At 42.8% G+C, this 14,013-nt stretch overlaps 1 protein-coding gene across 4 annotated transcripts; it reads left to right on the top strand.

Annotated features, from left to right (window-relative positions):
- The first annotated feature begins 789 nt into the window (after positions 1-789).
- Positions 790-12,192, top strand: LOC114799176 (interferon alpha/beta receptor 2-like). 4 transcript variants are annotated; one of them, XM_028995558.1, is made up of 8 exons: positions 790-1,012; positions 1,133-1,247; positions 1,358-1,487; positions 10,029-10,204; positions 10,410-10,552; positions 10,663-10,804; positions 11,087-11,208; positions 11,540-12,192. In XM_028995558.1, exons 2-8 carry the CDS (start codon positions 1,193-1,195, stop codon positions 12,188-12,190), a joined length of 1,419 nt encoding a protein of 472 aa, XP_028851391.1. In that variant the 5' UTR covers positions 790-1,012; positions 1,133-1,192; the 3' UTR covers positions 12,191-12,192. The 4 variants fall into 4 exon arrangements, with proteins under 4 accessions (XP_028851391.1, XP_028851390.1, XP_028851394.1 ...); XM_028995557.1 differs by having other exon boundaries at positions 790-1,247; XM_028995561.1 differs by lacking the exons at positions 790-1,012; positions 1,133-1,247 and adding an exon at positions 6,206-6,382 and having other exon boundaries at positions 1,404-1,487.
- The last annotated feature ends 1,821 nt before the right edge of the window (positions 12,193-14,013 follow it).

Below are 14,013 nucleotides of genomic sequence, written 5' to 3'. Positions count from 1 at the left end.
GGGTCATGCAGATGCTGTATGTTGAGTTTTGGGTGGCCAGCAAAGTAAATTTGGCAATTTTTAGTTTCTGTGGGCGTGGTTTTGTTAAAGGGGTGTGGTTTGCCAGGGGGTGTGGCCTCTCACGGGGGATGTTGTTTGTTGAGCAGCAAAGTGAATTTGGCCATGGTAATTTTTTGGGGGTGTGGTTTTGGTGCAAGGGGCGGGGACTCGGATGAAGGTGTGTACCAAGTTTCAGGTCAATATGTTGAAGTGTGTGAATCTGAGAATGGGTTAAAGTTCCCATGTTAAGTCAAGGGGGAAAAAGGGCAAATTTTGGGGCTCAATAGGAGGAGTGTGGGCGTGGCCACTGGGGGAAAAAGTGCAACGGAAAGAGGGGGTCATGGAGATGCTGGATGTTGACTTTCGGGTGTCTAGGGTAAAAATTGTGGTTGTGAGAGCCTGTCAAAAAATGCTCCCATGTTAAGTCAATGGGAAAAATGGCTCAGAAAACTGGGTGTGGCAGGTGGGCGGAACCACGTATCCCTTAGAAAAGCACAAGCACACCCCACGGCAATAGGCCGGATACATGTGTGAAGTTTGGAGAATGTAGGGTGAAAACTGGAGGAGGAGATGCATCTAGAATATCGACCGGAGATGAAGAATAAGAATAAGAAGTGGAAGAACAAGATTATGGCTTTCCAAGCCAAAATAACTGGAAGTGACGGCATCCGAAGTGCGGATATCAGTACTGGGCGCGCTAAATCACGTGATTTCCAGCAACGCGGACGCGGCCGCTCTACGCTGATCCAGGATCAGCTGCCCAGCTTCACATCACACTGAACTAACGAATCAGAGCTGACTTCCCTACTTGTATATATGTACCGGAATCGGTTCGAGCGACATTTTTAGGCATACCCGGGATTTATTTTCTATTTTAAACTAGTGCATGAACTAAATAAAAGAAAATGACAAAGAAGCTTCCGGCGCCATGTTTTGGACCTTGTCGCTGAGTCAGAGTTTGGCTTTGTGAAAGGTTAGTGCTAGAGCACACACAACAAGCTAAGTAACTCGTTTACTGTCAAACTGTCCGATCGACTAAAACAGATACGATTGACTAACGAGTAAAGTGAGCAGGTAATAATATTGCGCTCAGATGGCGCAGCCTACGCGGCCAGGCTACACCGTTGTTCCGCTCGGTCACGTGATCTGAGAGATGAGTCCGGCGGCTTGGATGCTGCTGGCAGCTGCTGCTGTCCATACGTCTGCAGGTGAGACCAGACATGTGATTACATGACGCAGGGTCATAAACAGTACGAAACAACGCATATGAATACATTCCATGCAAAATTGTCATTTATACGTACCTTCCTTTTGCCAGTGGCGTGTAACCCCCCTACTCCAGTAAACTTGTCCATCACCTCCCACCACTTTCAACACATGCTGCACTGGGAGGTGGTGCCCGGCACACATGAAGGGGTGTCCTATGAGGTGGAAGTTCTGCGGCTCAGGTAGTTACAAACCCTCTCTGTGTCACACGGTGGTCAAAAATATTGATGTTTCATGTGGATTATATTGCGTCAATACAGGGACAACAGATATAAATATTTAGTCCACTGTACATCATTTTCTTTAGTGAGGTCAACAGAGATGAGAATCAGCGTGCAACTGCAACATCCACTCCAGATGGTGCTGTATGGCTGGGTACTTTTGTGAAAGTGATTGTCACTTGTGATACACAGCAGCACAGCACACAGTGCACACAGTGAAATTTGAATTACTGTCTGGCATTTCAGGCAGAGTGAAATCACAAAATATGATAGACCCAACGATTGTCATTATAGCGGCCCATTCAACATGTAAAAATAAACCAGGCAGTATGGACTTAAAGGAAACAATATTTGCAAGCTGTCACGCTTCAGTGAAATATTCAGGCAACACAACCAATTTACGAGTTCATCTCAGCAGGGAACCTTCAGATACAGTAACAGTACAGTAACACAAAGTACGCTGGATACTGCAAATGAACTCCCATCCACCTTGTCTGTTGCTCAAAAAACAACAGAATTTTATTCATGTATTTTATTCGTCAGGATTTGTGCCTCTGTAGCATGGTTGAAAACACCAGGTTCAGGCACATAATAGACATGCAATGTACGCCCTGACACTGGACTAAACAAATACTAGGCGGTAATATGGACAGATGCTCTATACTGCACTTTGGACTTTTCCACCACTTCAACTGTAGGACTTTTTCTATTATCGGACAAATCTTGGACAAATCATCACCAACCCTGCACTGACAATAATTACAGGCTCACTCAGAATTTAATGAGGAGGTAACACAAGTTGTAAAAAGAAATCTCATCTAACATTTTACGTTACAATTATGTCACACCACATTAATGAGGACTGGCTTCTGATTTTCCATCAGAGTCATACTGGCAGTAACATTGCCAAGCTGCAGAAAGGAGCAGTGGCTATTCTGCTTTGCTGTTCAGAGAGCGCCAGCTCAGATGGTTGGAGGTGGAATTTGTTACCTCCGGTTTCTCATGCTTTGTCCGGCCAGAGAATTTCTGGGCCCTCCCCTAAAACAAATAACTCCACTGACCATCATGGCTTGAAAACATTTTTATGACATTTTGACCTCATTGCCCGCTCACTTCTATACGTCCTCCTCATCCCACCTCTCTCCTCTTCATTAGCATTTAAAGATGCAGACACCGAAACAGTGCATCCTGGGAAATCTCATTGTAACGGAATACATGTAACGGTGACCCTATATAGTAGCACCGACAAAGCAGCATAAATCGTCACAACACCGGAAACCCGAACAAAACACGCAATAAGCGGCTCTAATGTAAGCATCCTGTTAACGTTGGTGGCGTCAGTTAAATAATGGACCCGGAGCCAGCACAACAGAGCCTTTATATTTGAACATGTTGGTGACCATAACAGTAAATACTTTTCAATGGCATATTTAATGTTTGTCTAATACTTTCCACTTTTCAGCTTTATAAATGAAGAAATGGTTAAGGAAAAACAGGGCTTTTTATTATCTGTGATTGCTACATTCATGTAGTTGTAAAAAGCATGACAATATATTAAGTAATCCAAAGTATTCAGAATACGTTACTCACATTGAGTAATTTAACGGAATATGTTACAAACTACATTTTGGGGCATGTATTCTGTAATCTGTAACGGAATACATTTTAAAAGTAACCTTCAACAATATCCTGACTAGGGTTGCAAAGGGGCGGAAAATTTCCAGTAAATTTCCGAAAAGTTTCCGGTAAATTTCCATGGTAAGTTAAGCTTGGGAATTTTGGAAATTAAGGAGAACTAACTGGGAATATATTATTTCCAAGCATAAATATAAACAGAAATCATAAGAAAACCTCCATGCAAAATGTTTTCAACAGATATTTCAACAGATTTATTTGTAAGTACAGTAGAATAGAACACGTTTCAATAACTTGTTTCAGGGATGAATAAAAACAGAAATGTTAGGGTCCCCTAACCCCGCTCATTCAAAAATGCCCCCTGTTCAAAAATCTCCACAAAGTCCCATTCAAAAGGTTAAATGAAAAATGCCACTTATCCTCCAAAATGTCCCATTAAACATGCAAATCTTCCTTCAAGCAATCTTCTTTTCTCATTTTTGCTCAGTCAATAGACTCTTCCTGGACCTCATCATCCAACAACATGTCCACTTCCTCAGCATCCAACTCTGAGTCTTCCTCTTCAGTGTCACTTTCCAGCCTTGTTGATGATGGCTCTGTGTCAGGCTCAAAGAGCCGTAGGTTTGCCCGAATGCCGACCAGCTTTTCCACTCTCACATTTGTGAGCCTGTTGCGAACCTTTGTGTGGGTGTTCCCAAACAGTGACCAGTTGCGCTCGGAGGCGGCTGATGATGGTGGGATTTGGAGGAGGATGGAGGCTACAGGTGCAAGGGCCTCAGATTCACATAGTCCCTTCCACCAGGTGGCTGCAGATATGTGCTGGCATGACTGCCATATTCCATCCCCTTTCCAAAGGCCTTGCTTTGTTCGATACTTTGCCAAACTGCCTAGATCTTTGCCTTTATCGAGACCCAGGTGGTCAGACATGGCTGTAATGACCACATAGGCACCATTGATCTCTTCCCCAGAAAGTATGCCCTTGTCATATTTGGGGTCCAGCATGTATGCTGCTGCATGCACTGGCTTCATGCAGAACTCCCTCCGCTGTTCCAATGACTTGACCACAGCCGTTTCCTCTGCTTTCAGTAGTAGGGAAGTGGGCAGAATTGTCTGGATTTCTTCTTTGAGTTCTGCAAAAAGGCACTGGACATCTAACAGGATGGCACCATCCCCCTCTATCTTCGCTATTGCTGCTGCAATAGGTTTGAGGATTTTCTGACTGCTAGATACTCTTTCCCACCAACTTACCTCACTTGTTAAGTCTACAGGCTCAAATGTGTGCCTTCAATGCTCTTTGTCCTTCAGGCTCAAAAGTGTGGTCCATGTGTACATGTGATGGAGGCATGCACAGTGCCAGTAGGTGGTCTCAATAGCCATGCAGCAAGCATGTGCTCTGTACATGTGATTAAGGAATGGCATGGATATTCAAGTGTATTTGAATTGCATTTGTTTGTTTTTGTCAATATTATGCTAAAATATACTTTGCTCAACTATATTTAAAGTTCCCTAAGAAGAGCCAACCTTCAATTTTGAAAATTCCCAGTTTATTCCCATAAATTCCCGTTAATTCCCGTTTATTCCCATTAATTCCTGTTTATTCCCATGGAAAGTTTCCATCTTTGAAAATTCTGGGAATTTTGCAACCCTAATCCTGACCCATGTATCATGATACATATTGTATCGTGAGATCTTTGCTAAAACACACCCCTAATCGTTATTATTTATTTCTTGATTATCTTAAATGGGTCTCAGTAGGTTAGTACAGATGAGGACTATATTTAGATATACGGTCAATCAATTATGATCAGTTGCAATTTAAGTAATTTATTGAAGTAGAAAAAGCTGTGTAGGATGCATAAAACTCTTTGTGGAATGGCCAGACTGCTAGCATGTTTTTTCTGGCTCTTGTAGCACGGCTCTCAAAAAAATTGTAGCCTTGTCTCCTTGGAAAATATGAATGATTTGTGTGCTGATAAATGAGACATGCCACAACTTCCCATCACTATTAGCAAGGTGAGGTTGTGGAAGACACATATCATACACAACAGAAACAAGACACAAAGTAAGTATTCTACATCAGCAAGGTGCAGACAAATATTTCAGCGCAGACTGTGTTGTTCATGAGGCCTGTATACAAGGAAACCATAAACACATCAAACTTATCTTGCTTGAAGATTAGAAGATGTCCAGCAGTGCCATCAGCTCAGAACTGGCAGAAACAAGTGGAACCTAAGTTCACCAATCTACTGTCCAGAAGTCTGGCCAGAAGTGGTCTTCTTGGAAGAGTTGCAGCCAAAGATCCATACCTCTGACATGGAAACAAAGCATAGCCACTCATGAATGAAAATATAAGGACTAGGGAGCAAAAAAAAAGGCAGCAGGTTCTCTGGACCGATTAATTCAAATTTGTAATATTTGGCTGTGGCCATCATAATAAATATACATTTTTATGATTTTTTTACATATAAAAATTAAATGTACATTAATAAACTGCTAGTTCTGGACCAGTTGCTGCTGCACATACTGTGAGATGGGATTTCTGCTCCTTACAACAATAATTAGACTCATGCAATAAATTAATATTGCTTGAGCAGTGAAATATGGGTATAAACATCTCATATTGAATACAATATCAGTTGTATTTTAATTGTATTTTTAATATATTTTTTTAGTAATGCAATTCTATTTAAGCGAGTCAACAAAGTACAAGTACCTAGTAGAACAGACATTTTCTTTCGGTCAAACCCATTTCATAATTAAAACAAGATTAATTTATTATTGTATTATTGTTACCTTATAGACTTAAGAATACCCTTGTCATGATCCGGACCAGCAGGGGTTACTCCGGATCCGGAATGCGTCTCGTGTAATGTTCCCTGATCGTGTTCACCTGGTGTATATTTATATTTGTATAAAGCTATCTTGTTTGTGTCAGTTCACTGTCGTGTCATTGCGTGTTGATGTTCCCTTGTTGTGTGAAGTCTGTATTAAACCCCTGTTGTGTGAAATCATGCATATGCATCCTCCTTCATCGCCATATCCAGCCCACCGTGACAGAACGACCTGACCACATGTGGACGCAGCCGATCGACGCCCTGCTGAGATCCAGGGAGCCGTGGTTGGTCGGGAGGACGTCTGCCCCACAGTTCCATGTCCAAGGTTCCATGTATGAATGTCCCCCATCGCCACCGTCTCGTCAGGATTCCAGCAACGCACCTCCGGTAATCGCCAGTTCCCCGCCATGATCCATGTCATGTTTTTAGTGGTTCCCCAAGCGTGACAGACTCTCGACGGCCTACGAAAGCTACCGTGGGTTCGAGAGGATCTGTCACGCTCTCCATGTTCCCCCTGGCGATTCCGGAGGCGGGGAGTACCGACGAATTCGTGCGGCCGGACCTTGATGGCCTACGAAACCTACCGTGGGGTTGAGGAGACCGGTCGCACAGTTCAGGTGCTCCCGGCGCTAACCGAGACAAGGAGCCCGGCGGATTTTCCAGCGGGGCGTGCCGGAGACTGACCGGAGTGACGGGTGCCTGCGGACGGTAGACAGGATGCTGGTCCCCCACGGACAAGCCGTGCTTTAGGCTGGGCCTGACACCGCCGGTGCAGGACAGCCGGCACTCATCCTTATGGACCCCCCCCCCTTTCATGGACCGTTTTGTGGGCACTCCCAGAGGTTGTGCCTTTGGAGGGGGGTACTGTCATGATCCGGACCGGCAGGGGTTACTCCGGATCCGGACTTCAGACCGGAGTTTCATGTTAGTCTTGTGTAATGTTCCCTGATTGTGTTCACCTGTTGTATATTTAAATCATTGTATAAAGCTATCCTGTTGGTGTCTGTTCGCCGTCGGGTCATTGTGTGTGTTGATGTTCCCTTGTCGTGTGCAGTCTGTATTAAACCCCTGTCATGTGAAATCGTGCGTATGCGTCCTCCTTCATCGCCATGTCCAGCCCAACGTGACAACCCTACATCCATTCCAGACATGGAAGACGCTCTCAATTGTTCCATGTTTTTTGACCACAAATTCTGTTTCTTTTTCACTTCATTTAAACTGATTTACAGATTCCTTTGTTTTTCTGTTGAACTGTGCAGGATATACACTCACCGGCCACTTTATTAGGGACACTTGAACAGCTGCTTGATGATGCAAATTACTGATCAGCCAATCACATGGTGCCAACTCAATGCATTTAGGCATGTTGACATGGTCAAGACAAACCACTGCAGTTCAAACCAAGCTTCAGAATGGGGAAGAAAGGAGATTAAAGTGACTTTGAACGTGGCCTGGTTGTTGATGCCAGACAGGCTAGTCTGAGTATTTCAGAAACTGCTGATCTTCTGGGATTGTCACACACAACCGTCTCTGGGGTTAACAGAGAATGGTCCAAAAAAGGGAAACCATCCAGTGAGTGGCAGTTCTGTTGGCAAAAATGCCTTGTTGATGCCAAAGGTCAGAGGAGAAATGGCCAGAGTGGTTCGAGCTGATAGAAAGGCAAGAGTAACTCAAATAACCACTTGTTACAACCAAGGTATGCTGAAGAGCATCTCTGAACTCACAATACGTGGAGGTAGATGGGCTCCTGTCAGCTAAGAACAGGAAACTGAGGCTACAATTTGTGCAGGCTCACCGTAATAGAATATTGGACAATAGAAGATTGGAAAAAGGGTCTGGTGAGTCACGAGCCACACTTGACATCAACTCAAATATAATCCTGCCTGTTTACCCGATAATAGACTTCATCCAGGGTGGTCAGGAACCAACACACCTGCAAACAGAGGGAGAAGACCAGTGGGGAAAATTTGGCCAAGCATGTCTGAGTCCAAAGTCTAATGTGGGGACTGCTGCATACCAGATACTGGCTTGTGTTGTGAGATTTTAATAATAAAGTAAAGTAAATGGAACAGGCATGGGAGTCTTAAACACCAAGTAAAGAAAATCTCTTGGGTATTATCTCAACTGAATGTTAAAAACTACTAATGTACATACAGTGCATCCAGAAAGTATTCACAGTGCACAGTGCAATTTTGTTATGTTACATCCTTATTCCAAAATATATTTAATTTTATTTTTGTTTCTACACAAAACACCCCATAATGACAACATGAAAAAAAGTTTACTTGAGATTTTTGAAATTAAAAAAAACTGAGCACAAGCACATAATTATTCACAGCCTTTGCCATGAAGCTCAAAATTAACCTCAGGTGCATTCTGTGCCATCTAAACTGAGCGATCAGAGGAGAAGGGCCTTAGGTAGACAGGTGACCAAATACTTGGTGGTCACTCTGTCAGAGCTCCAGAGGTCCTCGTGGACAAAGGAGAACCTTCTTAAGTGAAGTGATTGTCACATGTGATACACAGCAGCACAGCACACGATGCACACAGTGAAATTTGTCCTCTGCATTTAACCCATCACCCTGAGTGAGCAGTGGGCAGCCATGACAGGCGCCCGGGGAGAAGTGTGTGGGGACGGTGCTTTGCTCAGTGACACCTCAGTGGCACCTTGGCGGATCGGGATTCGAACCGCCAACCTTCTGATTACGGGGCCGCTTCCTTAACCGCTAGGCCACCACTGCCCCTTCTAGAAGTACAACCATCTCTGCAGCAATCAACATTTACATTTACATTTATGGCATTTATCAGACGCTCTTATCCAGAGCGACTTACAATCAGTAATTACAGGGACAGTCCCCCTGGAGCAACTTAGGGTTAAGTGTCTTGCTCAGGGACACAATGGTAGTAAGTGGGATTTGAACCTGTGACTCTGTAGTCTTCTGGTTCATAGGCAAGTGTGTTACCCACTAGGCTACTACCATCCCAATCAACCAATCAGACCTGTATGGTACAGCGGCCAGATAAATAAAATTTGATGTGAATACCAGGCATATTTAATCCATTTTGGAATAAGTCTGTAACATAATAAAATGTGGTAAAAGTGATCTTCTGGGAATACTTTCTGGATGCACGATATAGCACACTAGATGTCCCTCCCTGCATGGGGCATGGAACGACTCAAGACGTATCAGAGGGGACACGCAGAGACAGGGCCTGCATGTACCCGGAAAGGGTCGGCCCTGGTTTTTGTTTGCAGGTTGGAGGGACTGAGGCATGCGGGATAACATTCGGGGACATTTACATTTACGGCATTTATCAGATGCTCTTATCCAGGGTACGTGTAACATAACCTCTTATTCTGGATGCACTGTATAGCACACTAGATGTCCCTCCCTGCACGGGGCAGGGAACGACTCAAGACGTATGAGAGGGGACACGCAGAGACAGGGCCTGCACGTACCCGGAAAGGGTCGACCCTGGTTTTTGTTTGCAGGTTGGAGGGACTGAGGCATGCGGGATAACATTCGGGGACATTTACATTTATGGCATTTATCAGATGCTCTTATCCAGAGCGACTTACAATCAGTAGTTACAGGGACAGTCCCCCCTGGGGACACACTTGCCTATGAACCAGAAGACCCAGGTTCAAACCCCACTTACTACCATTGTGTCCCTGAGCAAGACACTTAACCCTAAGTGTCTTGCTCAGGACAGACAGGAAGCAGAAAGGAAGGCTGGGTGAGACCACTTCTGAAACATGGTTCCTCAATACTGGTATCTTGTGGCTGATCGTTATAACCCCCTTCCAACTGCATTCAGCCCAACCCCAGCTCTTCAGGGATTTCTGCAAATCCATTAGCACAGCTTCTGACAGCCACATATGCGTGTACTTGTATATGCCTGACAAACCACCATGCATTTATAAGATTTCACAAGCAACTGTGTAACTCAATGTGTTTTTTTAACATGAATGAAAGAACATAACATATATAAAACATATATGCAGTGTTATCTTGTTCTCTCACTCTCTCAGTCTGAGCTCATGGCATCTTGCAGAAGGGTGTGAGAGAGTGCTCAACCCTCTGCAGTGTAACCTGACTTCAGCGTTCTGGCCATTGGACGATACATTCTACCCCCGTGTCACAGCTTGGCTGGGAGGGAACAATTCTCAGTCAGAGATGCACAAAGGATTCCGTCCCATCGATGACAGTCAGTTGCTCTTTCTATCTCACAATCTCACACACGATCAGACTGACTGTACAGTATAGATATGACTCTGTCTGAGGAGTAATTATGTACTAAGTATTATTTGTTCTCGTGCTTATTATTTGCTAATCAAATTTCTATCATAGTATATTGAAATTCTAGTCATTAGGAGTAAATGTGTTTTTTTATCTCCCTCTGAATGGTGTAGCAACCCCTGAACCCCCAAAGTTTTCACTTGCACTCTGCAACCAGGCTCTGTGCACCATCCTCACATCACCCAGTGATCAGCTACAGAGTGCTTATAAATCATACCGTTACAGGCTAAACATAACCACTGAAAGAGAGACTAAGGTAAGAACGGATATTCAGAGTGGAAATCTTATTTCATATTCATGTAAGGATGTGTTGAATGCAGTGATAAACATGGCAATGTTAGAATGTTTGTGTCTGTGTGTATGCAGTTTTTCTATAAGGATACAGATCTGAAAAACGTGTCTGTGACAGCAATACCAGGTCGGCAGTATTGTGTATCCATCAGCATTATTGAGAAGAATGTCACCTCTGCTGCAAAGTGTATAAACTTTGCTGCTGAGCAGAATAAAGGTACAGTGACTGTGTATGTGTGTCTTTTTTTGTAATATGTGTAATATTTGGATATTTTTCAAGAGTTTAAAGATAAATGGAATAGCAGCAATTACCTTTTAGATTTTTTAGACCTTTCAGTTATTTTATACACCAATCTGTCCATTTTGTCAAGTGAAAATGATTGTTATTGTTACACATAATATATTATTTAATCTTGATAATTATCATTATTTTCTCATTTTCTTCATCAGTGATGTTTGAGTGTGGTGCCTTTGCAGTAATGTATGCTTCTCTTTTTAGAATCATTTACTGCAGTCCTACAGGTGATGCTGCTGCTGTTGCTGTTGGGGTGTGTAGCGGTTGTCGCTCTGCTTGTACAGTCAGGATTCATCTGTCTCAACACATCTCTGCCTAGTGTGTTGGTGAGAACAAAAAAACGGCAAATAAATCTGCTTTATTTTTCCTGCAACAGTAATTTGTGGTATTACATTATATGAGCACTATAGTGGAGAATATTAACTTATGAAATTAGAGAGAACAATAGTAATGCTTATTGCTGCTACACTCAATCAATTTTTTATTAATTGAGTGATACAATGTACACTGCCACAAATGCCTCACATTAGAACATCAGCTCTAGTGAGCAGCCAAAGGTGACAGTGCATTCTGTAAATGGAATTGCTGATTCATATATTCTGTATGTGTATGAAAACATTATGAAAAAAAATGTGGTGAAATGTTCTATCTTTTCAGGCTGACTTTACGATCTGGGAGCCACTCAGGATCTTGCTGCCCATTGAATCACCTGTGCTATCCTCCATCACTGGAATAAAGGCTCTGTACCAGCATGGGAAGGCTGACAGAGAGAGTGAAGATGAAGAGGGGGGTGAGGGCAAGGAGAGGTCACAGGAGAGGGAGGATGGTTATGAGAGTGTGAAACTAGCTGGGCCTGCTGAAGAGTCCAACTCTTCCTCCTCCTCTTACTCTCCTCCCTGCATCACTGCTTCACATCATTGTCCTATTTTAGGGAAGGATGAGCAGGAAATGAGCAGTTGGGTTCTGAACGCTCCTCAGTGGACACTGCCACCTTTGGAGATGGAGCGTGACACCCAAACATTTGACATGCCACTTCACTTCGCTGACATGGTGGAGCAAGGAGATGGGTGGAAGGAGGAAGAGGATCGAGAGGTTAATGTGAACCTCCTCTCTGTTACTCTGGGATTGAGGCCAAATGATGAACCAGGAAGATATTATGATGAGAAAGAGGCTGAGGGGAAAGAAAGCAAAATTCCCCTTCCTCACAGTCAGACTCCTGCTATTCGGCCATCCACTGCAATGCTCATACGCTCCTATTCAGAGGAAGAGGAGTCGGATGGGGTCTCGGGGTACATGAGTCGGGACTGAATGCAGACCCATTACATGGAGTGTGCAACACACAAAGTATTAAAAGGTGTTTTACACACTTCCATCTTAAGAACTGTGTATTAACCATACACAGTAAATTAAACACTGCACTGTAAATTAACACTGTTCTGAATATACAGATCACACAGTTAAATATCCACTATGCTGCGTGTAACTTAGAGTTACTCAACCCAAATCAGGTCAAAGTCAAAATGGGCGATACACAGGTACCATTTCAGTGGCCCGTATCAGCACAATGGTTGCATTGTCCTTGCTTGTGTAACAGATGCACACCAGCATTCAATCACCCATGCACACCAGTTGGTGTCCAAAAGGCAGGTGGGACCACAGCAGGGTACAGTCAGTGGCTAAGGTTCACGCAACCCTCCTCTCATGCCCTCTCTGCTCCTGCAGCACACTGAGGCCGAACAATACAACTCGTGAAATTACAGAGCAGAGTATTACAGAGCATAACAACAATAATTACAACCATCTATAACTTTAATATACCTATATACAACAGATAATATGGAGAACCCCTCTCTGCTCCCACAGCACACTGAGGCAACTGCACGTAAATGATGTGCCATTAATACAACCCTGACCACACAAACAATACGGAACCAAAATTTTCGTTCCCACCCACAATTACACAGAAAACACAGGAACCCCGTAGCTTCAAATAACAACAGTAAATTTTTTTTGTTGGGAGTTCACATAACATACATACAATCATTTTTTCCATAAAACCCCAGCCACACTTGCAATAACTGCATCAAGCCTACAATTCATAGATTCAACCAGATTCCTTGTTACCAGGCTTTTTACTCTCAATCCTTGTGTTGTTGTGTTTTGAGGTGTTTCTCATTTAAATACATGTGGGCTTTCATTGGAAACAGCCATGTGCAACATGAATTTTACTTTCAAATTTATTAATATGATGTATATTTTAATTTATAAAAAAAACATGATTTGGTATACCAAAAGCTGTTTTTTTTTTTTTCAAATTTTGATTTGAAAGATTTAAGTCCTGAGAGTCCTGGATCGGTAGCATTGAGTAGATTTGTGGAATCACGCATGCACTATAGGCTGTATGTGTGCTCTCAATTATACATATGCAGGTTTAATATTTGCAGGAATTTCATGCTTGCTACACCAACATGTTCCACAGCTATCATATACATACATATTTTTTGTAAATGTTACCATATATCGTTTTACAAGTACAGTATTTACAGTATTAAAGTCTGATGTTTCATAACAGAGACATCTCAGTGCTCACAGTAAGAAGTTTTATTTTCAGGTAGCCCAACTACCCTGATATATCTAGCATGGTATACCAAACACTGATAACTTGCATGATTGTACCCTGTTCACTGTGCTATTATGCAGGTTTTATGTACATCAAATGATGGACAATGTTCAGTCTTAAAGTTTTCAGTTAATTTTTCCGACATCAGCTTCAGGGCTTCATTTTCTGTATGTTCTGTACCTTTCTTTCATGAACATAAATTGTGGATAAAAGAGTATGTGCTGCTTTCCTGTAAATGTGAGAGGTGCTGGGAGGTTGAAAACAGTCATTTTCATTGCCTTGTTACTTTAAGAGCACTGAGAAGCAGTGTTTGTGATTTAAATAATTGAGCTCTTTCTGTAAGTGTGTTACAATTTCATAGAACAGATTTCAAATGTGGCATAGGGTGTAAACATGACCCTTATTGGAGGTTTACAAAATGCCATGGTCAAATGTTTTATATGCTTTAATGATTGATTTTTGTTATTTTGTTATTGGTTTTATGTGAGTTTGGGTGTCTATGTAAAGGGCT

The sequence above is a fragment of the Denticeps clupeoides genome, chromosome 11, assembly GCF_900700375.1.
Source record: "Denticeps clupeoides chromosome 11, fDenClu1.1, whole genome shotgun sequence".
Taxonomy (NCBI): domain Eukaryota; kingdom Metazoa; phylum Chordata; class Actinopteri; order Clupeiformes; family Denticipitidae; genus Denticeps; species Denticeps clupeoides.
This window is presented reverse-complemented; position numbering and strand designations above follow the sequence as displayed.

What these genes read in the sequence shown, in the direction of transcription:
- LOC114799176 (XM_028995558.1), top strand. Translation starts at nt 1,193, where the DNA reads ATGAGTCCGGCGGCTTGGATGCTGCTGGCAGCTGCTGCTGTCCATACG. An exon ending in GTGGAAGTTCTGCGGCTCAG is followed by an intron (nt 1,488 to 10,028) that starts GTAGTTACAAAC and finishes TCACTCTCTCAG; the next exon opens with TCTGAGCTCATGGCATCTTG. An exon ending in ATTCCGTCCCATCGATGACA is followed by an intron (nt 10,205 to 10,409) that starts GTCAGTTGCTCT and finishes TGAATGGTGTAG; the next exon opens with CAACCCCTGAACCCCCAAAG.